At 42.2% G+C, this 22,740-nt stretch overlaps 1 protein-coding gene across 14 annotated transcripts in view; it reads right to left on the bottom strand.

Annotated features, from left to right (window-relative positions):
- Positions 1-22,740, bottom strand: part of SYNE2 (spectrin repeat containing nuclear envelope protein 2) — a 343,315-nt gene that overhangs the window by 34,343 nt on the left and 286,232 nt on the right. For all 14 annotated transcript variants that reach the window (XM_027065882.2, XM_027065880.2, XM_027065884.2 and 11 more), the window contains 7 exons: positions 22,373-22,467; positions 20,644-20,878; positions 16,670-16,864; positions 14,378-14,503; positions 8,956-9,111; positions 6,108-6,266; positions 4,631-4,797 (listed from right to left, as the gene is read on the bottom strand). In XM_027065882.2, the coding sequence (XP_026921683.2) occupies positions 4,631-4,797; positions 6,108-6,266; positions 8,956-9,111; positions 14,378-14,503; positions 16,670-16,864; positions 20,644-20,878; positions 22,373-22,467 (1,133 nt within the window). The remainder of the gene's footprint in view (positions 1-4,630; positions 4,798-6,107; positions 6,267-8,955; positions 9,112-14,377; positions 14,504-16,669; positions 16,865-20,643; positions 20,879-22,372; positions 22,468-22,740) is intronic.

Genomic DNA, 22,740 nt, shown 5'->3' with positions numbered 1-22,740 from the left:
TTTCAGAGCTTTGGTCTGTGCTGGCTGAAGCAAGCCAACTTTGTACCTTTTGTCCATCATCCAACATCCCGTGCCTAAAGTGTTCCCACTAATAGGTAGCCGAGCTGCCTCTAAACGGGATCACACATATTGGTAGTTCTGAAAACTTCTCGTAATTTAGTTGTCTCTCCTACACTGACATTTTGCTGGGTCAGTCCTCAAAGATATTACCTAAGAAAACATGAAGGGGGAGGAGCTAATAGCTACCATATTTTAAAACAGTTTTTTTAAAGATTTTATTTCTAAGTAATCTCTTCACTTGATGTGGGGCTCAAACTTACAACCCCGAGATCAAGAGTTGAATGGTCTACCGACCCAGTCAGCCAGGAGCCCTAATAATTGTAATTTAAAATTTTTTTTTTCAACGTTTATTTATTTTTGGGACAGAGAGAGACAGAGCATGAATGGGGGAGGGGCAGAGAGAGAGGGAGACACAGAATCGGAAACAGGCTCCAGGCTCTGAGCCATCAGCCCAGAGCCCGACGCGGGGCTCGAACTCACGGGCCGCGAGATCGTGACCTGGCTGAAGTCGGACACTTAACCGACTGCGCCACCCAGGCGCCCCATGTAATTTTAAAAAAAGTTAACACTTGGGGCGCCTGGGTGGCTCAGTCGGTTAGGCGTCCGGCTTCAGCTCAGGTCATGATCTTGTGGTCGCGAGTTCGAGCCCCGCGTCAGGCTCTGTGCCGAGAGCTCAGAGCCTGGAGCCTGCTTCAGATTCTGTGTCTCCCTCTCTCTGACCCTCCCCCCGTTCATGCTCGGTTTCTTCTCTGTCTGAAAAATAAATAAACATTAAAAAAAAACCCAAAACATAAAAAAGTTAACTCTTCATTTAATCTGTCAAATAAGCATAGTAGTATAAAATTAACATTTCTTGTCATCAAGTCAGATTGAGTTCTAGAATAATCACACCATACACCAAAAAAAAAACAAACCAAAAAAAAACCAAAACATAGTGCTTCAATGGCCTTTCTGTCGGTGAAATGAATAGCATGTTTTACATGAATTTAGATATCATTAAGGTAAGCAGCTGCCCAAGGGCCCATGACGATTGGGAAAATCTCCTGCAGCAATTCTGATGGAGAGCCCACTTCTCGGAATTTTGATGTCTACACCCAAGGCCAATATAACCTTATGTGAGGTTAGGTTCCCCTGCTCCCTCCTTTGATTAGCTGGTAATTTGGGGAGATGTATCCTTCAGGTTCTCTGCTTTAACGATTTTACAGAAGCTGAAGAACACCTTACAAGTAGAGAAAGAACAGTGGCTTGGGTCTAAGCCTGCTTTTTCCTCCTCATTACCATGTAACCACCCTGCACTGCGCCCCAGGCTAATAGTGTATGTGTGCAAACAGACCCACAGCTGTCCTGCTGCTCTCTCATCCAGGATCTTGTGCCTAGTTTATCAACCAAGACACTAAAGGTTCTGCTTGGCATTGTTCAAATCTAAATTCTGCAGCCTGTGCTCCCAACCCCTTTCCTCAGTGGTGACACCTTTGCGTAGTACCCAGCATGAAATCAGTGTCAGAGATCCGACAAGGAGCTAATTCCACATGAGGCTATGGCAGGTCTCAGCTTGCCTCAACTCACAAAGTCAACTGAAGGGTAAACCCCACTCAGAGCTTCTTAGGCTCTCAGCCACCTGTCTCACCTGGTCTTTGCTTTAAGAGAAGAGAAATTACTCTCTCCCAAGTCCTCTAGTTTTGAAGGGATTAGACTCTCATTCTGTTCTCTTCGCTACAAACCACAAGAGTCTAGGGGAGCAGGGAGGCAACACCACTATGAGTGGAAATCCTGGCGCCTCACATGCTAGCTATGTAATTACAGGCAGGTTACTCATCTTCAACTTCTCAGTCTCCTTATCTGTAAAATGGGATAATGGTATCTACCTTTCAGAATACAATGACGATTAAGTGAAATCATGTGTAAAAAACACATGGTCAAGAATATAGCTCGCAGGGGTACCTGCGTGGCTCAGTTGGTTGAGCATCTGACTCTGGATTTTTGGCTCAGGTCATGATCTCGAGTTTCATGAGGTCAAGCCTCAGGTGGGCTCTGTGCTGACAGGGCAGAGACTGCTTGGGATTCTCTCTTCCTCTCTCTCTCTCTGTCCCTCCCCCCTCAAATAAATAAACATTAAAAAAGAAAAAAGAAAAAAAAAAAAAGAATGGACTGTCACTCTAGTCTTCGGGAAGCATAATCTAGACCTTGCTCCTAAATGATCCATAAACAGGTCTGATGTCATCATACCCTTGATTAGCGCCAGGTGCTCCAGAAGACTTAGGATATAAAGAGAATGTCAACAAAGTCATACTAGACACAATTTACTTAACAGAAACGATTGCATTCTTAAGCACTGAAATGTTCACGTCAACCAATATCTGAGACGCTCTGTTGTTGTTGTTTTGTTTTTTAAAGAGAGGGAGAGACAGAGGGAGAGGCAGGGGGAGAAGGAGACAGAGAATCTTAAGCAGGCTCCATGCCCAGCTCAGAGCCTATGAGATCATGACCTGAGCCCAAATCAAGAGTGGGACGCTTAAGCAACCGAGCCACCCAGGTGCCTCTCTGAGGCACTGTTCTAAGCACTGGGAATTTAAGAGAGTCAAAGACACTGGTCTCCCGGAAGAAAGACCTCTTAGTATCAGACACAACTGAGGGAATCCTCTCCCATTTAATAAACATGCTACTTCGTCTTACAGTCTTCTTAGGGGAAAACAATGATAACAGCCACTCAGGGAATGCTGGCTCCTACAGGCTGGTCCTGTGCCACATGCGAGACACAAACCATTCATCCTCATAGCAGCCTCTGACGTAAGCAGTGCTATTGGACATAGTTTGCAGATTTGGAAACTGAGGCTTAGAAAGGTTAGATCTGGAGTGCTTGGGTGGCTCAGTTGGTTCAGTGTCCGGCTTCAGCTCAGGTCATGATCTCACAGTTTGTGAGTTCAAGCCCCGCGTCGGGCTGTGTGCTGACAGCTCAGAGCCTGGAGCCTGCTTTGGATTCTGTGACTCCCACGCTCTCTGCCCCTCCTCCACTCACTCACACTCTGTTTCTGTGTCCCCAAAATAAATAAACGTTAAAAAAAATAATAATAAAATAAAGGTTAGATACCACTCAAGTTTCTACAGTAAGTGGGAAAGGCAGGATGTGCTCAAAACCTGTGCTCGTAATCCTTATTTGGGTTACCAGCATGGATTTCTACAGATTTTTTTTTTTCAACTGGCAATACAGACAAGTTAAATTCAGCCCAGCCTATGCTGCCAGCCAAATCACCCTAATACTTGTTTTGGCAAACCCTCCACTGCTAAAGAACCATGAATGACTCAGACTTTATTTAGCAAGCCAAATCTTCGGTTGAGATTGAAGGTCTTTTAAGCATTAGCCCTGATCTACCTCTCTAGCTTCATCTCCTACATTTGAGCCAATGGAGTTTCTTGTTATTTTCTGAAAGACTTCCAAGCTGCTCAATCCCTGTATCCTTTTGCTCACAACGTAACGGTCTCTGCCACCAGTAACCCTCGAGGATCTCAACCCGTCACTCAGGACCATCTGGAAACACCACTCCTCTGAAAGCCTCCTCCTCATTCCTGCCCCCACTCCAGAAAGATGAGCTCTGAGCTCTCAAACCACTTGGCTTTACAGCTGCTCAGATGTCTGCTCCCATTAACGTAATTGACTCATCTTACTTCCTGTCTGTCATTCTCCTAGCCCTTAGCCTGGCGCCCTTGCTGATTGAATCAGGTTCACTTACGGTTTACAGTAAACAGTAAGGTCAAGGAAATAAATGCCAAATTATTAAGAGCATCTTATTTTCATTACTCCCTAATTCCTCATTCTCCTTACAGGTCCTCCCGTATATTCTGCATCTCAGGCGTGTTCCAAATATCTGAGCACACTGCTACAGAAGAGACTTGCATGGCCGGTATGAATACAAAGCTACATGAGTGGTCCCAGAGCTGAGTGACCATTTTTTGCACGCCAGGTTGCACGTGAAAAACATTTCGGTTGGGGTCTGTCTTTGGAGAGAGAATTTGAAGACAAAAGACACTTAAAAGCTCTGGGTGGTGTCAGCTTCATTACTCTGTGAGGGGAGATAAAAATCACCAGTCTTATTTCTGATAAGGTTGCACTAGAGAATATAGCTTTGATTTGTGGCCACCGACACGCCTCCTAAGGCCACATCTTAGGACCAGATGCCCACTGGGGCCTGCAGACCAGCATCTAGAAATCAGGCACATGTCCCGACCTACTTGCATTTGCCTGCGTACAAGCAGGGACAGGCAGAGACGATTTCATCCGGGGGACACACAACCACTGAAGTAGAGTTGAAGTTTCTAAGTATTTCGTCCAGGATCTCTTCTCAAATTAAACCTAACTTCACATGAAATTTTAAGCTAAAGAAAAAAACATTGAAGTCTCATATATGAAAATACAATCTTCCTAAAAAGTTGACATAAGAATTTCAACCGAAGTTTGCCTTCCTAAGTTTATGAAACAGCTAGGCTGCTTTGGAGGCGACTAAGCTTAGTTTCTGGATGTGTGACGTCACCACGGTGCCTAGGAAATAAGAGTAACTTCTAGGCCATTTCTCACCTTGATCCAATGACATCAAAAAGATGCTGCCAGCGGTCATTGATTTTGTTGAGCTTGTCATCGATCTCAGCTGCTCTTGTCTTGTTGCTGGCCTTGATCAACTGGTCACCCATTTGCTTTAACTGTAACTTGTTTTCACTAAACAAGTTTATTTCTTCCATGCAGTCCTGGCAAAGGCACCAAAACACAAAAGCCTCAGTTACTACTGAAAATTCATTTCTTCGCCAGTCACAAAAATACAGGCGCCTCTTGAAATTAAAAAAGAATTCAAAAACTTCTCTTACCTGTTAATGCAACTCTTCAGTGAGTAGCTAAAAAGTCAAACAACACCCACTCGGCTCATGTGTAATACGTAAGGCAGTAGTTAACTTTTTAAACAAAAATTTTTTTAATGTTTATTTACTTTTGAGATAGAGACAGAGTGTGAGTGGGGGAGGGGCAGAGAGAGAGGGAAACACAGAATCTGAAGCAGGCTCCAGGCTCTGAGCTGTCAGCACAGAGCCCGACGCAGGGCTCAAACTCGGGAATGGTGAGATCATGACCTGAGCCGAAATCGGACGCTTAACCAAGTCACCCAGGCGCCCCAGTAGTTATTATCTTTTTACTTTTTTATTTTTATTAAAAAAATTTTTTTTAAATGTTTATTTATTTTTGAGATGGAGAGAGACAGAGCATGAAGGGGGGAGGGTCAAAGAGAGAGGGAGACACAGAATCTGAAGCAGGCTCCAGGTTCTGAGCTGTCGGCACAGAGCTCGACGTGGGGCTTGAACTCAACAGACCATGAGATCATGACCTGAGCCGAAGTCAGGTGCTCAACCGACTGAGCCACCCAGGCGCCCCACTTTCTTTCTAAACAAATTTTTAAAAAAGTTATTTATTTTTGAGAGAGAGAGAGAGAGAGAGAGAGAGAGAGAGAGAGAGAGAGAGGGAGGGAGGGAGGGGGAGGGGCAGAGAGAGGGAGACGCAAGATCTGAAGCAGGCTCTGCCGAATTGGGATGCTTACCCGACCGAGCCACTCAGGAGCCCCAGTAAGAGCTTTCTTGCAATAACCGAGTGGCATTTTGGGTGACCGCAGCAAGAAGCCTTTCCCTGTGGAGCCTGGTGGCCATTTCAAAAATTATGAGCCCCAGTTGCTGTTGGCGTCTCCCCTTTGGCGAGGAGAGCTCCCTCATAGCGACAACCAGAGAAGCCACAACCCCTGGCATATGAACTGATGCTTAAGCTGACAAGAGCCCTGCTCTGGCCAGACTTCCTGAGAGTAGGCACAACAAGCCTCATGCCCTCCTATGATGGTCCCACATCTCCCCCATCACTTACCAACTTTTCTCTGTGAAGGAATAAAGAGCGAGAAAGGCGTTCAAATTTCTGCAATGTTATTAGAAACATATCTAACAGTTTAGGCCACTGCGAGCCTGGGAATGAGGGCAGAGAATTCCGAGGCAGTCCTAACGGCAACCATCTGGATATTCCTGCTTACCTTCTGTAACTTTTCAATCATTTCTTCAATACTAAGATCTGCTGTCTGTAGAACTTTGTTTTCCATCTGCACCAGCCATGCACACAACTCTTTATTTTTTTCATTGAACACAATCCATGAATTGAGTCTGTCTTCAATCTCCTGTTTGCGTATAGCCACCTGGAAATGAAAATGAATTTGGCAGCTGAGTGTTGGCAGGAAGGAAACTATTTCCTTTCCCTTCCCCCCATTAAAAAGACTATGAATTTCATTCATTTTAATCAGTAACCCTGTAGACTTAAATAACTTTACCCACTACCTAGGGTTCAACATCAAGAGTTATACCTTTTTTTTTCTTTAAAAAAATTTTTTTTAAATGTTTATTTATTTTTGACAGAGGTGGGGGGCATGAGTGGGGGAGGGGAAGAGAGAGAGGGAGACACAGAGTTCGAAGCAGGCTCCAGGCTCTAAGCTGTTAGCACAGAGCCTGACATGGGGCTCGAACTCACGGACTGTGAGACCGTGACCTGAGCTTGAAGTTGGATGCTCAACCGACTGAGCCACCCAGGTGCCCCAACAGTTACACCTTTTGATAAATGCCATAAAAGCAACACAATAAAGATTATGTCTGAAGTGTAACTGACCGAAAGAATTCAGTTTTATTCAATGCATATCTACTATTACCAGGTCATATTAAAAATTAGATAGGAAAGATAAGCTAAAAACAGTAAACATCACCCAAATTTCTTCTGATCCTTGTTCTTTCAATATACCTTTATCGATGGCTTGCTACATGCTGATTTACAGTTTTATGACCCAAATCTTTTACTTTTTTTTTTTAAAGCAGGTTCCACACCCAGCATGTAACATGGGGCTTGAACTCACGACCCTAATCAAGACCTGAGCTGAAATCAAGAGTTAGACACTTAACCAACTAAGCCACCCAGATGCTCCCAAATCTTTTACCTTTTTAAAAATGACCAAGTCCTTATTTCTATTTAAGGCCAATGTCCTGCCTCTTCAACTTAAAAACTATAAATCTAGATCAAAACATTAATTTAACGTTTATAATGCAAATGGACTAAAAATTAAAATTATTTCACCATTTTAGTGGAGGATTTCCAAAATAAAGCAAAGTAAAATTAAAAACCAAAGGCACATCTCTCATTTAATCCACCTTCCCATTATGCCCTCTGGCTTTGGATGCAAAGTATGGAAATGCAATCACATAGTGGTCTGTAGTGAGCAGGCTGACCCCACATACCCAATGCTCTATTATGCATTAGCACCCCCTAAGCTGACTTCCACAAAGGCTCTTCCTCCTTAAAGGGTTCAAATTTACAAGTATAAAGAATGCAAATCAGACTTTCTAAATGTACAAAAGTATTCTCACCTCTTAAAAATCTTTAGAATCTTAGGGTTAAAAGAAGTAGCTAAGAGTTCTTTTGATAAATTTTTTTTTTTAATGTTTATTTTTGAGAGAAGACAGAGCATACGCGGGGGAGGGGCAGAGAAGGAGACACAGAATCCAAAGCGGGCTCTAGGCTCCCAGCTGTCAGCACAGAGCCTCATGCGGGGCTCAAACTCACGGACAGCGAGATCATGACCTGAGCCGGTCGCTCAAACCATTGAGCCACCCAGGCGCCCCAGATAAAGTTTTAACACCCCACCTTACAGATGGGGAAACTAAGGTAGAACTCCCAGAGATTTTCCTGCTATGTACAATGAAAACAAGTAAACTTCTCAGAGTGAGGCAAAAATACTTAATGCTTATACATTCACCCAGCCAAACGTGTTAAGAAGGCTCAAAGAACGATCCCTAAAAAACGAGTTTTGTGTTTCCATTCCTGAGGGCATCTATTTATCTTAGCTTTTTAAAACCCTGGCATTTTGCACAGCGCCATTCTGATTGGTTTCCTAATGGTAACAATTAAAAGAACATCTGGGCCCCCGTCTCCCGCTTCTACCTTAAGTTTTAGGAGGCTTTTCACATACTCTAAATATTTTCTTTTATATAAAATATGAACAAAAATTCTAAGAGATCATTTAAAATTATGGTTCATTGTGAATGTTAAATACTAAAATCAAGAAGAAAAAATTATTTTACTTTATTCAAAGGCACTCAAAAGCGAATTTCATCTTTTAAATACACTTCTTCATTCACAAAAATGAGATTAAGGAATTTATTTTTCTTAGGGTTATATGTTCTCAAAACAAAGACCTTTTCGAACCCTTTAGTTCCATCCTGTCACAAACATGTACTATTATCATACTCTAACCACGATCCAATGTTTATTAAAGAGAAGTGATCCATGGAGGTACTACGTGTAGCTGTGGATGGTTTCTTTTAGAGAGTTTTAAAAAACCAGCTACTTGAAAGGAACATCGGATTGCATGTGAATACAGAGTTCTCAGATGAACTACCCCTGTGTCAGGCACTAAGTAAGACTGTTGCTGCTCACTGGGCCCAGAGAGATACTGCAGAGACATCGCTCTTAAGGCCGGACAAGACCTCTTTGCTGAAGTCCTGATTCTAATATACCAGTGGGTACTGGTCATCTGTGTAAGACAGAGAGCAGAAAGCTCACAGCTGCCGGTAACAGCAAGTCCCCCCCCTCCCCCACCCCATTTAAGGTGAGTTTTTAAAAAGCCTATTAAAAGTGTGCAAACCTCCAGCATTGAGCATTGGAGAAACAGGGTCAAATCTGTTAACCATGTTGCTGCCTTCTAAAGGCACAGCAGCCAGCCTGGGCTCCAATTGAAAAGGGCCTCCGGTTCAATGAAATTAAGCCCCTTTCTACTTTGTCTGGCCTTTGGAGACATTTCAATAAACTCCAGAACAGCCGTGCCCTGCAGTTAACTGACTTACTCTCAAGCAGAGGTCTTCCCATTGTCTGTGCAAATGCTCTGTTTGCTCCTCCAAAACCATCACGTCCTCCGCAAGAATGTGCTGGGTTAAGTCGGTCTTCAGAGTGTGAAGTTCTTTCAAGTTCTGGGTCCAGTTGGCCAAAGACTTCTCTAGTTCCTGCATTTAAACACAACAAGGGGGGAAAAAAAACAACCCTTCAACTCAAGCTGCTGTTGTTTCCAAACCTGTAGGCTAATCCTTTGATTGGTCTGGGGGAGGGGAGGCCAGGGAAGGGGGCGGGACCTTCGGAATGAGAAACAGCCCAGGGCAGCGGCTGCTGTTGTGGTTGGCCGGTTCTTCACCACCCTTTTCTCAAAGGAAAACTCCTCTCTACCTTATTTTCCTTTGCTCAGATAGTTCAGATTTTTATACAATTAGTTCTATTTTAAAGTCATGTAGGTCTTTACCTTTATTGAGAAGAAATTATTTTTGGAGGCTGGCAACAATCTCTCTCTCTCTTGCACACACACACACACACACACACACACACACTTTTAATTCTGAAACAATGTTACAGAAATGTCCTATCAAGTGTTATTTCCCATCTTAAAAAAAAAAACACCTAAGAAATGTATTGTTGCTACCATGGCAATCATAACATCATAACAACGGCTTCTGTTCAACAGAATTATTTTGGTTAAGCTTCCCCCCAAAAATGAATATAATGGAAGAAAAAATAAATTCTTCCCTAATATTTCGCAGAAACTGGTTAGCAGAAAATCTCTGGGCATGAAAACAATTATTTTTTAAAATGTGTCAAATTTAAACTTTCTGAATTCTAGGACTTACGAAAAGTGCTTTCACAAGAGAGGGGGTAAAAGGAACCCAAGAATCCTCCAGATTTTTCTTTGGCACGTTTAAAGGGTCTTCATTTGTACCTGTCTATTGCTAGAAAGAAGAGATTATTTTACTTACATCAAAAATAATCTGAGGGGTGGCAACAATAGAAATGTGTTAATCCTGATTCATTTTCAGAGTTCTAAAAGCTACATTGGCATGATTGCATAACTTGCTGACAGAAATTTATATTTACTCAAATGGCCCACAGAACTCTTTTTAAAGGTTGCATGGAGGGGCGCCTGGGTGGCTCAGTTGGTTAAGTGTCCAACTTCAGCTCAGGTCATGATCTCACGGTTTGTGGGTTCCAGTCCAGCACTGGGTTCTGTGCTGACGGCTCAGAGCCTGCAGCCTGCTAGGGATTCTGTGCCTCCCTCTCTCTCAAAAATAAAGAAACGTTAAAAAATTTTTTTAGGGGCGCCTGGGTGGCTTGGTCGGTTAAGCGTCCGACTTCGGCTCAGGTTATGAGCTCACGGTCCGTGAGTTCGAGCCCCGCGTCGGGTTCTGTGCTGATAGCTCAGAGCCTGGAGCCTGTTTCAGATTCTGTGTCTCCCTCTCTCTCTGCTCCTCCCCTGTTCATGCTCTGTCTCTGTCTGTCTCGAAAATAAATAAACGTTAAAAAAAAAATTTAAAAAAAAATTTTTTTAAAGCATTAAAAAGAAAAAAAAGAAGAAAAATCTTTAAACTCTTGTTACCTACTTTTACCCTCATGATTCTAGTAAAGTGGATGAGAGCAGATTCTGTGTGGAACACTTTTGCTAGCTATAGGCTATAAAGGGAATGACTCATAAGTGGATGCGTACCACTCACTGACTTAAAACTAAAGACCCCAAGACTGTGAGCTACACAGAGTGTTTCTCAGTCTGGTGCGCCAGGAAGCTCAGCCTGTCCATGGCCCTGCTCAAAGGTGTGGGCTCAGATGCCTGCATGGTCAGGGAGGCATGTTTAGGCTTTCCACAGCCAGGTTTAAATTGATTTGATTTGGATGCTTGGTTTCCTTCTACAGTTGAAAGGATAATGAACAGGTGTAGAACTTTTGAATATGGACATTTTTATAATTCTTAATAAATACTGCCAAATTGCATTCTAAGAAGAATGGCTGTATCTTTCTCCACATACTTTCTGGTGTTGTTATATATATATATGTTGTATATATATGTATCGTGTGTGTATATATACATATATATATCTATATGCATACACATATACATATATACCTTTGGATAAATATGTATAAGTGGACAAGTTTAAAATTTGGACAAGTTTAATATGCCTAATGTTGGACAAGTTTCATACATACTGGACAAATTTAATATGCATAATGATTAGTTATTAAATTTGTATTTCTTCACTTAGTTGAAATGCTACCCACTCTTTCACCCTGATGCTTCCACAAATATATTTAGTTAATTCCCATTTACACTTTCAGATCTCAGACATAAGGGTGATTCCTCAGAGGAGCCTTCTCTGAGTCATCAGACAAGGTTGGGACCCCTGTTTTATTTACACTCTTGTAGCCCCCTGTCCTTTTCCTATCTACCATTCACCATACTTATTCACGCGTGCGCGCGCGCACACACGCGCGCGCACGCACACACACACACACACACACACACACACACACACACAGACGAGTGAGGCTCTTTGGTTAGCATGTGTCTCTCAAGTAGCCTAAACCGTCAGTTCCATTACCGGCCAGCAATGACCACACAGTTCACCAATCCATTGCTGAGCACCTACCGTGATGCCTTGTGTACTTAAGTCCTCAGATACACAAATGTATGATTGAGATACAGAAATGTACGATTGAAAGGAAAGCAATTTGGCAGGGTCTCAAGAACTTTAAAATGTTCATAAAGTAAGAAAAGCAAAGAATCATCAAAGAATATATAGAGCGAGGTCGACTGTGGAGGTTTATTACAGTTGATCACTATTTGTACAAATATTTCAAAAATCATGCTTCTGTCTTTAAATGAAAATACTCCAGACTTGCTACCAAATCATAACTGCAAAAGGGAACATGCCACTCAGGTAAGTGTTTTTTCTTAATTTAACCAGAGAAACTGTCTATATTGCCTGTAAGATTCCCATTGTTCATAGAACATGAGATGTAAAATTTCGTTCTTTGATTACATGAAATGAATGGGACTCTAACACAGCACAGCAGCATTAAAGCCTTTGCCTGTGGACTCACTTACCAGGGGGATTGCCAAGTCCCATTTTTCAACCTTACCATTTGGGTAAACACAGGACCAAAAAATGTGTATATATATAAATATTGGCCGGTATATGCATAGAATATCTTTGGAAGAATACACAACAACTTGGTAACACTGATTACCTCTGTTGAGAAAAACCAACGGGAGAAGAAATTTTCAGGGCACCTGAGTGGCTCAGTCAGTTGAACGTCCGACTTCCGTTCAGGCCATGGTCTCCTGGTTTGTGAGTTCGAGTCCATGGGCTGGCTGCTGTCAGCTCAGAGCCCACTTCAGATCCTCTGATTCCCTCTCTCTCTGCCCCTCCCCTGCTCACGCTCTCTCAAAATTAAATAAAACATTAAAACATTTTTCATGTATGCCTTTTGCACCTTCTGAATTTTGAGCCATGTTGACAATCTTACTCAAAAATTATTTTAAAAATAAAAACTGTCCCCCAAACTCAATCATTTGACAAACTCAATCATTTGACAAAATTATTTTAAAAATAAAAACTGTCCCCCAAACTCAATCATTTGAACACAGATGTCCATAAAAGTGAAATGCTAGTATGTCACGAAGTGCTATTCCATGTGTCAGCTGAGATGTAATGACAATGTGATCTTCTGAGGAGGACAGCAAAGCCCAGACTGGTCAAGTGGTTAGTATATCTCTCTCCACTGATTTAGGGATGATAAGCAGTCTCCTAGACAGGCTTCAGGTTACTTGAGTTCGTTTTGGAATATGGTCATGGGATCGATGAACTCAATGCTTTTGGCCTCTCTTCCTGATTTTTACACTGAGAGGCAGAACATGGCGGCTGTGGAAACTGAAAGGATCCCACTGGAAACTGAAGAGTGTGACACTTGGGACACAATATGCCTTCTTATGAGTTTACAGTTCACATTCTGCCCTGGTTTCTAGACTTTATGGAAGGAAACGCTATGGATCAACTGAGAGAGTGACTCCAACTTCCTCTGTCCCCAAGATCTAGATCTACACTTAAAGATGTGGAGATAATAAAAAGGTTGAAAATTAGGGACAGATAGGAATTTTCTTAACCTAATAAAGCCATCGCCAGCAAATACCATACTTAATGGTGAAACGTCAGAATCATTCTCCTTAAAACCAGGAATGACGTGAAGCAGCCAGTTACCGATTCTTCTACTAAAAAATGTTCTGGAGGTACTGACCAGTGTAGAAAGTACAGGAAAAAAAAAAAAAGTATGGAAATAAAAGGAAGAAATTAAAAAAAAAAAGGCATTTTTTACAGATGGTGACTGTCCCAAAAGATTATATAGACAAATTATTGGAATTAACAAAACAGTTTAACAAGATGGTTGAATATAATATGAATCAAAAATGATCATTTCTAGGCACAAGTGGTAAATAGAAAGTATAATTAGAAAAAGTATTTCAATAGTCTAAAAAATAACATGGAAAAAATAAATGTAACAAAAGATGCTCAATACTAAAGAAAATTATAAATTATTGAATACAACCAAAAGGAGAAACATGCCATATTCAAGAATAGGAGTACTCAATATCAAAAAGATGTTTATTTTCCCCAAATTTATCTATAGATCTGATACTATTCCATTTCTGCAAAGACCTAAAATATCCACAAATAATTGTCAGAGCTGTATCAACTAGGCAGAATATAGTTTGGAAGGTTTTATAAAAATGTGATACTTGAGGGGCGCCTGGGTAGCTCAGTCGATTGAGCGTCCGACTTTGGCCCAGGTCATGATCTCACAGTTCGTGAGTTCGAGCCCCGCGTCAGGCTCTGTGCTGACAGCTCCGGAGCCTGGAGCCTGCTTCAGATTCTGTGTCTCCTTCTCTCTCTGCCCCTCCCCCACTTGTGCTCTGTCTCTATCAAAAACAAATAAAATACTTAAAAAAAATGTTTGTTTTTTTTTAAATGTGAGATTTGAGCAAAAACTCCAACCCATTTATTGGCTGCTAAAAAAGGAATTCTTTAATAATACTTTACTCTCATTTCAAAGACAAGGTCATTTGTTAAGGAACAGGTTTCAGTGTAATCTCAGAGGCCACATCTTGTATTACAGAGGAGAGAAACAAACAGAAAGAGGACCTGGAGGAACCCCCCCCCCCCAATTCCTAAGAAGAATTTCTGTAAAAGCCTTTCTCAGATTTATGCATGGATCTCAAAGAGCATGAATTCTAATTGCTTTAGAGACCAGCATGTTATTTTAGATAGAAGATAGGGGAAACGATTTCTGACTGAACATGGAAACACGGTTTCAACACAGGATAGAAAGGCAAACACTTCAACGTCTCTGAAAACCGCTAAGTGATTATCTGGAACGCGACTTTGCAGCTTTCAATACCTTAATCAGCTCTTTTTCTTTATGGAGGTCCTCATGAAGTTCTGGAAGAGGATCTCTACTTTGTGCCTTTAAAACTTGCAGCCTGCTTTTCAACTCCTTGATTTTCTTTTCACACTGGTCCCAGGTCTATTTGAAAACAGTATTAAAATTGGTAAGTGCTTTGCTTTTTAAGAATGAATCGCAGAAACCAAACAACTCATTTAATCCATTCCATTAAATGTCTTTTTGTAAATCCCACAGAAACCCAGTTCCTTTTCTCAAGAAGACTAGTCTAAAAGCAGACAGAACACCAGTATGGTTCCATACCCTATTGCAGCTTTATGTGTGGCTGATTTCAACGACTGAGTTGGTTGGCTTTTGCTTCAAAAGATTTCTTCTTCCTTCCCCATATACTTGATCTAATCTTATTTTTATTTTAGTTTCCGGAAAGTGCACATTTAAAAGGCTACTGTAAGGATTAATTTTTAACACAGTCTTGGGCACACACATCATAAAGCAAAAGCACTCAACCACTTTTCTTGTCTTCTTTCTAATGTCCCTCTGCGCTCGCTCTCTCTCTTTCTGGAAATAGCGTGGCTTTAGTGACCCTTTCATAGTGAAGCTTCGCTTCACATTTCTCACCGCTGCTTTGACTGCCGCCTTCTGCTTAAAGCACTTTACAGTTCATAAAGCATTCTCAACTTCGTTATCTCACTGTAATTATAATAATTTTAGGAGACTGACAGGGTTTCGCATTTTAAAATGAGGCTCAGAGAAAAGTGACTGGCCAAGGATATGCGCTTACAAGCACACCAGTCAAAGGTCGGCCTAAGCCTGCAGTCTGCTTGCCCGCACCCCGTCACCTCTGCAATGCCTTCCTCTCTCTCACAGCATCTCTTTTCCTTGACCCTTATATCACTGAGAAAATAGTTGCCTGCATTTACAAGTTCAGAATGTTTACAATAGATTCACTGGAATAAGTTTCTACTCCCGAGGTTGCTAAAAGTAGACAAACGTAAAGTCAAACATTCCTCAGTACAACTGATACCTAAACACACTTGAGTTGCCCCTATTCTACGGTAATATAGAATTCACATGAGGGGAGGTTGCTTGTCTGCAACATCAACTCTCTGGAACATAACCAAGAAGGAAATGAAGAGAGAAATGAAACTGAGTCCTTATTTCTCCCCGCAAACCATTAACTAATACATTTACCACCGTGTTTTACAAACAGGGGAAGTGTTCAACAAATATTTGCTAGTTAATGAATTTCACATAGCCCATATACCAAATAAAACTTGGATATTTTATTCATAGGAGAGATGTTCAGGCCCTAACTCAGCACATATTTATTCTTTATTCAAAAACACTAACTCTGGGGGACCCTGGGGGGCTCAGTCGATTAAGCGTCCCACTTCAGTCAGGTCACAATCTCATGGCTTTTGAGTTCCAGCCCCACATCGGGCTCTGTGCTGACAGCTCAGAGCCTGGAGCCTGCTTTGGAGTCTGTGTCTCCCTCTCTCTCCCTGCCCCTCTCCTGCTTGCACTTTGGCTGTCTCTCTTTCAGAAATAAACAAACATTCAAACAAAAAACAAACCATCTCTGATAAGCTTGGTTATCTGGTTTTGGTACACACACAATAGATTAGGAAGTGGGCTATAAGGAGCAGGTATACTCAGAGAAATAAAAATTAAACATAGACCACTTTAAATAATGTTTAGAGAAGAAAATATAAGAAAAATAATAAAAACCACAAAAATATTCGGGCAGTATAGTTGTGTTGGGCCATGGGATCAAAGCAGCTCAGAGTCCTTAAGAATACCTTGATATGTTTTAGTGTAACAAAATAATAATTATTTCCTAATAATGACTCAGAATAAAACATTTTGGTTCTTAAAAATATAATCATAAATTATCTGTGAAACTCTTATACGCACTTCTATGAAAAAGCACATTCTCGGACGACAGAACAAAGAGGAAGTATTACCGTGTTTATTTTCACATACCACACGCAACGTCAGACCATATGTGGAACATTAGCTTTCTGTGCAGAACTTCCATGGAACGTGAACAAGTTTCTTGTTTTGTAAAAGTGAATATAAAATAGAACCTCAAGTATGCATACATTTAACACTGAACTTTCTCAATGTTCGATTATTATTTTGCAACAAGTACCTAGTATGATTAGGACTCAAGGTCCCTCGGAAAACTTACAATATTGTGATTTCCTAAAATCGTTCCCATTTTTGCACAGCAAACAAAAATTCTATGTACTGCACCTGAATATCAGGAAAAGTAAACGGTGAGTTTACCTCTATATTGCTCTGCAACTGGGTAATCATCTCTCCTACTTGGAGCTTTGTGTCCTTCCAGTTGTCCTGGAGTTGACTGATTTTCTTGTCAATCAACTCTTTTGTTTCCAGGCTAGCTGTGTTGAGTAACTTTTCCCCAGCTTCTAAGGTGAGTGCATAGGTGATGTGCCGTCTCTGAAAATGAATGTCTTTACTCTAGAAAACCAAAAAACACAAAAAAGTGATTTCCTTAAGCCTCTGCTATTATCCAACTGCGACCGTATGTGTTTGTGAACATTTCCTTCGGAGCTTTTCCTGATGTTAAATTATACATAAATTAGACAGATCTGATTAGAAAGTGTGCACACGCACACACACACATTCACATCTAAGGTTACGTTTTACACTACTATATACTACACCAAGTAATGTGATCTTAAAATAATTTCCAATGGTTAAGAGATAACATTCTTCGTGTAATGATCAGAGACATAAAGACATAAAAATATATACTTCAAAGACTAAGAGCCTACAAGATAAATAGACCTGAGAGTATTAAGCAAATGATCGGAGTATTAGACCTGAAATTAAGAGCAAATACTCACTACGACCATGGTAGAAGAGTCAGCTTACTCTTAACCCCTGAGAGTCAAATGTGCATATTATGCTACACAGATATAAAAGGAGAGAACAAATAAAAAAGGCAAAATATAAAAAATATACACTTAAACTTATTATGGGCACCTAAACATATGCATCAGCGTATGCCCCAGAGGGACAGCTGTATGACGTTCCATTTAAGTATCGCGCAGGCTCTAAAAAAGAGCCTTTTAAAGAGAGTGAAAGTGGGGAAGAGGGGAAGAGGGAGAGGGAAGGAGAGACAGAGAGGGGGAGAGACAGAGAGGGGAAGAGACAAAGAGAGGGGGAGAGAGAGAGGGGGAGAATCTTAAGCAGGCTCCACGCTCAGCACGGAGCCCCACAAAGGGCTCAATCCCACAACCCAGGGATCATGACCTGAGCTGAAATCAAGAGTTGGATGCTCAACCAACTGAGCCACCCAGGCGCCTCCAGGCTCTTCTTTAAAGGGACTGAAAATATCTATTTTCACTATAAAAATGAAGTAAACACTTTTAAATTGACTCATACTCCCAAAAGCATTTGGTCTCAGGAAAAAAAAAAAACAACTTAGTTTTCTTTCTTTTTTTTTTTTTCTGTTCTAAATATGATTTCCTTCATCTTCAAATTTTTCCAGGGAGGCATAATGTAGGCATTTTCTAGAATGGGAACTGATGTTTAAAAAAAATCAACAGAGTATTGATTTACAAAGGTATTTCTGGGAATACTTGATACAACCCAATACAAAGTAGGAAAGCGGACTGTCCTCTCAGGATCAGACACAAATAAGAGGAACCGTAACTCAGGGAGCATCCTGACACCCCACACTCGTCTTTCCAACGCATAGTATTGCTCGACATGGCCAAAGAGATAGACATCTATAGGCATTTTAGGCTTCTCAAAAGATGTGCTCCTCCTCCAATTTTCCCTGACTTGGTCAACAGCACACTATCCACCAAGATGCTCAAGCCAAAACCCTAGAGTCATCTTGACTTAGATTTTTATTTACCTGCCACATCCAAACGATTAGGAAGTCTTGTAAACTCTATTACAAACACATCCTTTTTCAATCTTCACCATGATCATCCTTTTCTTATCCATCATAACAGCTATCCGAGACTACAGAAATGGCCTTCTAACCGGTTATAGGAGACTGTATTTTTCACAAAATGCCCACAATATTCCTAGTCCTACACGCTCTTCCAGAACCTTGCCATCACTCCCCATCAAGCATTGGGGTCTCTGCCCCCTTCTGTTAATCCTGTGTGAGCATGTGTGATGGCCTTCATTAACAGAGGATGGTAGAAGTGACTTATGTGACTTCTGAGGCTAGGTCTAGAAGGCAGTACAGCGTCTCCCTGGATCTCTTTCTTGGGACGTGCACCTTTGAGTCCACTGAGGAGCCATGTAAAAAGTCTGGCTATAAGAAGCCTTCATGTGGAGAGACCACAGAGCATCATGCTGTCTGAGTCTTTCCCACTTAAGTGCTAGACATGGAAGTGAGGGAGCCCCCACCACCGTCTGACTGAAACTTCCTGGGAGACCCTAAGCAAGAACCACCCAATTGAGCCCTGTCGACCCCGAGTACTTTGAGAGCTAATAATCAATGACGGTTGTTATGCAGCAAGAGATAAGTAATACGCTGGGATTCCTGACTCTCCTTCGGCACCCCTATTATCTATCTTCCCTCAGAGCAGCTGGAGGGTCTTTAAAAAATCCAAACGGTATCAGGGCGTCTGGGCGGCTCAGTAAGTTAAGCATCCAACTCTTGATCTCAGCTCAGGTCTTGATCTCAGGGTCTCGAGTTCAATCCCCGCAACAGGCTCCGTGCCGGGCGTGGAGACCGCATTGAAAACAACAACAACAACACAAAAACAACACAAATGGCACCATGCTGCCCCTGTTCCAACTGAGGCTTCCGATTACAGGAAGACTATAATCCGGCTACTACATCTCACCTACAAAGCGCTCCTCCCTACTTGCCTCTCAAATTCACTCCCTACCACTGCTGCCTTACTGGTTATACTCCGCTCACACTGGCCTTCTTCCTGTTCCTCTGCCCTGTCAAGTTTGTTCCCATCTTGCGGACTTTGGGGTAAGACATTCCTTCTGTCTGAAAGGTTCTTCCCCAGATTTTTGCATGGCTGGCTCCTTCTCGTCATTCAGGTTTCAGTTTACATGTCATATTCCCAGAGGTCACTCAGTGGAAAGCGGCCACCAGCCCCTTCGTTACTGGTCCTGTTTTAGTTGTCGACATATGCCTTATTGCAATCTGATTATCTTCTTATTTATTGATTTGTCCGACTTCCCACCACCAATCAGATGAATTAGCATTTCCTTGTTTATTAATTTGTCTGCTTGCCTGCCTGAGAGCAAGGCTCTTCTCTTTGCCCATAGCACATGCCCAGCATTTAAAACAGTGCCGGGCACAGAGCAGATATATCCAATTGGTGCCTGATAACTGGATAAATGAATGAAGAGAGTACAGGATTTCAAAAGGGTGGTGTTTCATTTAGCTGTGCCTCTACAGTGCAGAGTGGTTCTACAGCTAAACGGAACATGTTTTGGGGACTGCCCACTAACTACTCGAAACCTACGCTCGTTCAGCAACTCTCTGACTGAAAAGTTGGTTGCCCAAGAGCACACTTACCTTGATGAGCACTGAGTGATATGTGGGATTGCCGAGTCACTATACTGTGCACTGAAACTAATACAACACTGCATGTGAACTGGAATTAATACAAACTAATATGACACTGCATGGAACACCGGAATTAATATGAAACAGGAAAAAAAAAAAAGAGAAAAAAAAGAGGAAAAAAAATGAGAAAAAAAAGAGGAAAAAAGAGAAAAAAAGAAAAAAAGAGAAAAAAGAAAAAAAGAGGAAAAAAGAAAAAAAGAGAAAAAAAAGAGGAAAATAAGAGAAAAAAAAAGAGAGAAAAAAGAGAGAGGAAAAAAAAAGAAAACTTGGTTGCCTAAATGAATTTGCCCTTCAAGAGTAAGCAAGAGTTCCACTGTAAATTATGGCACTGGTGGTCAAGTTATTCATCAGTCGGTGCCTTAAAGCTTGGGTGGAAGGAATCTGTCACTGAGACTTGCCCCACTCTACCCACCCATCCCCAACTCCATCCCTACTCCCGCAGCCTGAGAGAGCCTCGCTATTTCTGGATGAACGGGTAAGATTGGGTTTCGGACGCCACAAGGCCGGGGACAAGGATGAACAGGGTCACGGTGACCCTGGGTAGCTGATCCTCCCAGTACAGAGAGCACACCTGAATCGCAATACATTAAAAAAAAAACCCACAAAACTTGAGGTGAATGAACACCTTCCCAACGACGATCGCACTGTAGTCCTCGCGCTGCTACCGTGCCGGCATTACCTTCAGCTCACGGATCAGCCTCCTGGTTTGGGGGAGGCTGTGGCAATCCTGGCTCTTGGCGGCAGACAGCAGGGCGCCGGTGTTGGCGAGGAAGCGGAGCAAATCCTCCGCGGCCGTGGTGAAGTGCCGCCATCGCCCCACCAGCCCATCGATGTGGCTCTTCCTCTGCCGGAGGCTCTGGGCCGCACTCTGCCACCGCTCCTTCAGTTTCGTGAACTTTGAAACAAATTCTGGTCTTGGGAGAAACAAATGGTTAGAGGATCTTGTCACCGACACGTAGAAAAAAGAACTCCCAACGCACCGTAGAAGCTCAGATGTGCTGTTTATATGCATCATTTACAGGGGTGGGGGGCTGGGGGGGGGGGAGAAAACCTTTTTAAAACGTGTGTACTCTTCAACTTAAAGGTGTTGGGAAATTTAGGGTTGGGGCAGGGGCAGCGTGGGGTTGGCAAAAGGCATTTAGCGGGAGATAGCTGCATGTGACCTGGTATTTTGCCAGCATGGAAAAACTGCACCCTTTAAACAAACGTAAGCTATTTTAACTTGCATTATTCCAAAAGCTGTGTGGAAAACTGAATATTGGACCGATGGGAAATGATGAATAGGTACTGGGTAACGTTCTCGATTACTTACTTGCACGCCGTACTTTACAAAATTTCAGCAACAGAGAAGATGCTTTCTGCGACTACTCAATGAGTTCTTTTCCGGATAAATAATAACCCACCACGTGATAAGTAAGCCCTTTTCTATATTATCGGAAAAGCCGTGCTTTGCTGCACGGATCAAAATCTAGTTTGTCATCCGGGAATGGGGCTGAAGTTATAACTTCAGAGCTAGAAGGAAATGGCCTTTATACTTCTTAGCTATGCTCAAAGAAAATTCAGGTATATGGGTGTTAATGGGGAGGAAAAACAATACCAATCAGGACACTTAGAGAAGCATTTAAGAGGCTAGCCCGTCTCAGGACTCTGTCTGCCATATGTACCAGCTCTGTGAGCAGGTTCATGTCGCCAGGCTGGCGTAAGGGGCTCTTCTCAGCCTGTCTGGCACTGCCCAGTGATGCCAACACCGTGTACATAGCAGAGAGAGAAATCCCTTCTTTCACAACTATGTGCTATAGCTACCTGCTGGGAACAGCAGCACTTTAAGAATTATTGTTATTATTTTTTATTTTTTGAGAGAGAGACAGAGAGAGAGACAGCAAGGGGGATGGGCAGAGGGAGAAGGAGAGCGAGAATCTTAGGCAGTCTCCACACCCAGGTAGATCCTGACATGGGGCTCAATCTCACGACCGTGAGATCATGACCTGAGCCAAAATCAAGAATTGGACGCTTAACCCACTGAGCACCCAGGCGCCCCCAAAATTATTTTTCAAATAGCAAAATGTCATGAGGCTGCAGACAGAGAGGAAAACACTACAGAAGAATCCTTTGCAGCAAAAACTTAGTTAACTCCACTTGGTGAGTGGGTATTCGCAAAGCACTAATGTAATGCTTGCTAATGCCACCCTTCTATCATACATAGAAGTGCGACTGACATTTCTACGGCCACGTAGCAAGCCCCCATCCTAATAAACAGTCAGAAGACTGGCCTCATGATGGTCTATAACTGACATGGCTGCAGGTTACCAAAGTGGTTAAGATTCACATGGTGGGAGGCCAGACCAGACCACACACACACACACACACACACACACACACACACACACACACCATAAACCCCAACTTACCTCTTCTCTATTTCTGTGGTGTCCAAGAGTTGTAAGGACTGGGTGACATAAGAATCAGCCACTGTCTGGTTTATAGAAACTTCAGCTTCTAACATCTGCATATGAGTTAAAATAGAAGATATCAGTAGATTCTTTTTATGAACCTGGAGCTTCTATTTCCTATTAAAATCTAAGCTCACAGAGGACATGGGAGACGATGAATTTTCAAATTATTTGAGCCTCATTGCAAAAAAGGCTCAACCATCATGTCACCATCACCTATGAATAGAATCTCAGAAGCAAACAGGCGTAATAACAAGTACAACTAAAGCCCATTTATTGGGCATTTACTATTTGTGAGGCACTGTGTAAAACACGCGTTGTCTCAC

The sequence above is a fragment of the Acinonyx jubatus genome, chromosome B3 (genome assembly GCF_027475565.1).
Source record: "Acinonyx jubatus isolate Ajub_Pintada_27869175 chromosome B3, VMU_Ajub_asm_v1.0, whole genome shotgun sequence".
Classification (NCBI taxonomy): Eukaryota; Metazoa; Chordata; class Mammalia; order Carnivora; family Felidae; genus Acinonyx; species Acinonyx jubatus.
Note: the sequence above shows the minus strand (reverse complement) of the source record. Positions and strands in the feature narration are given on the sequence as shown.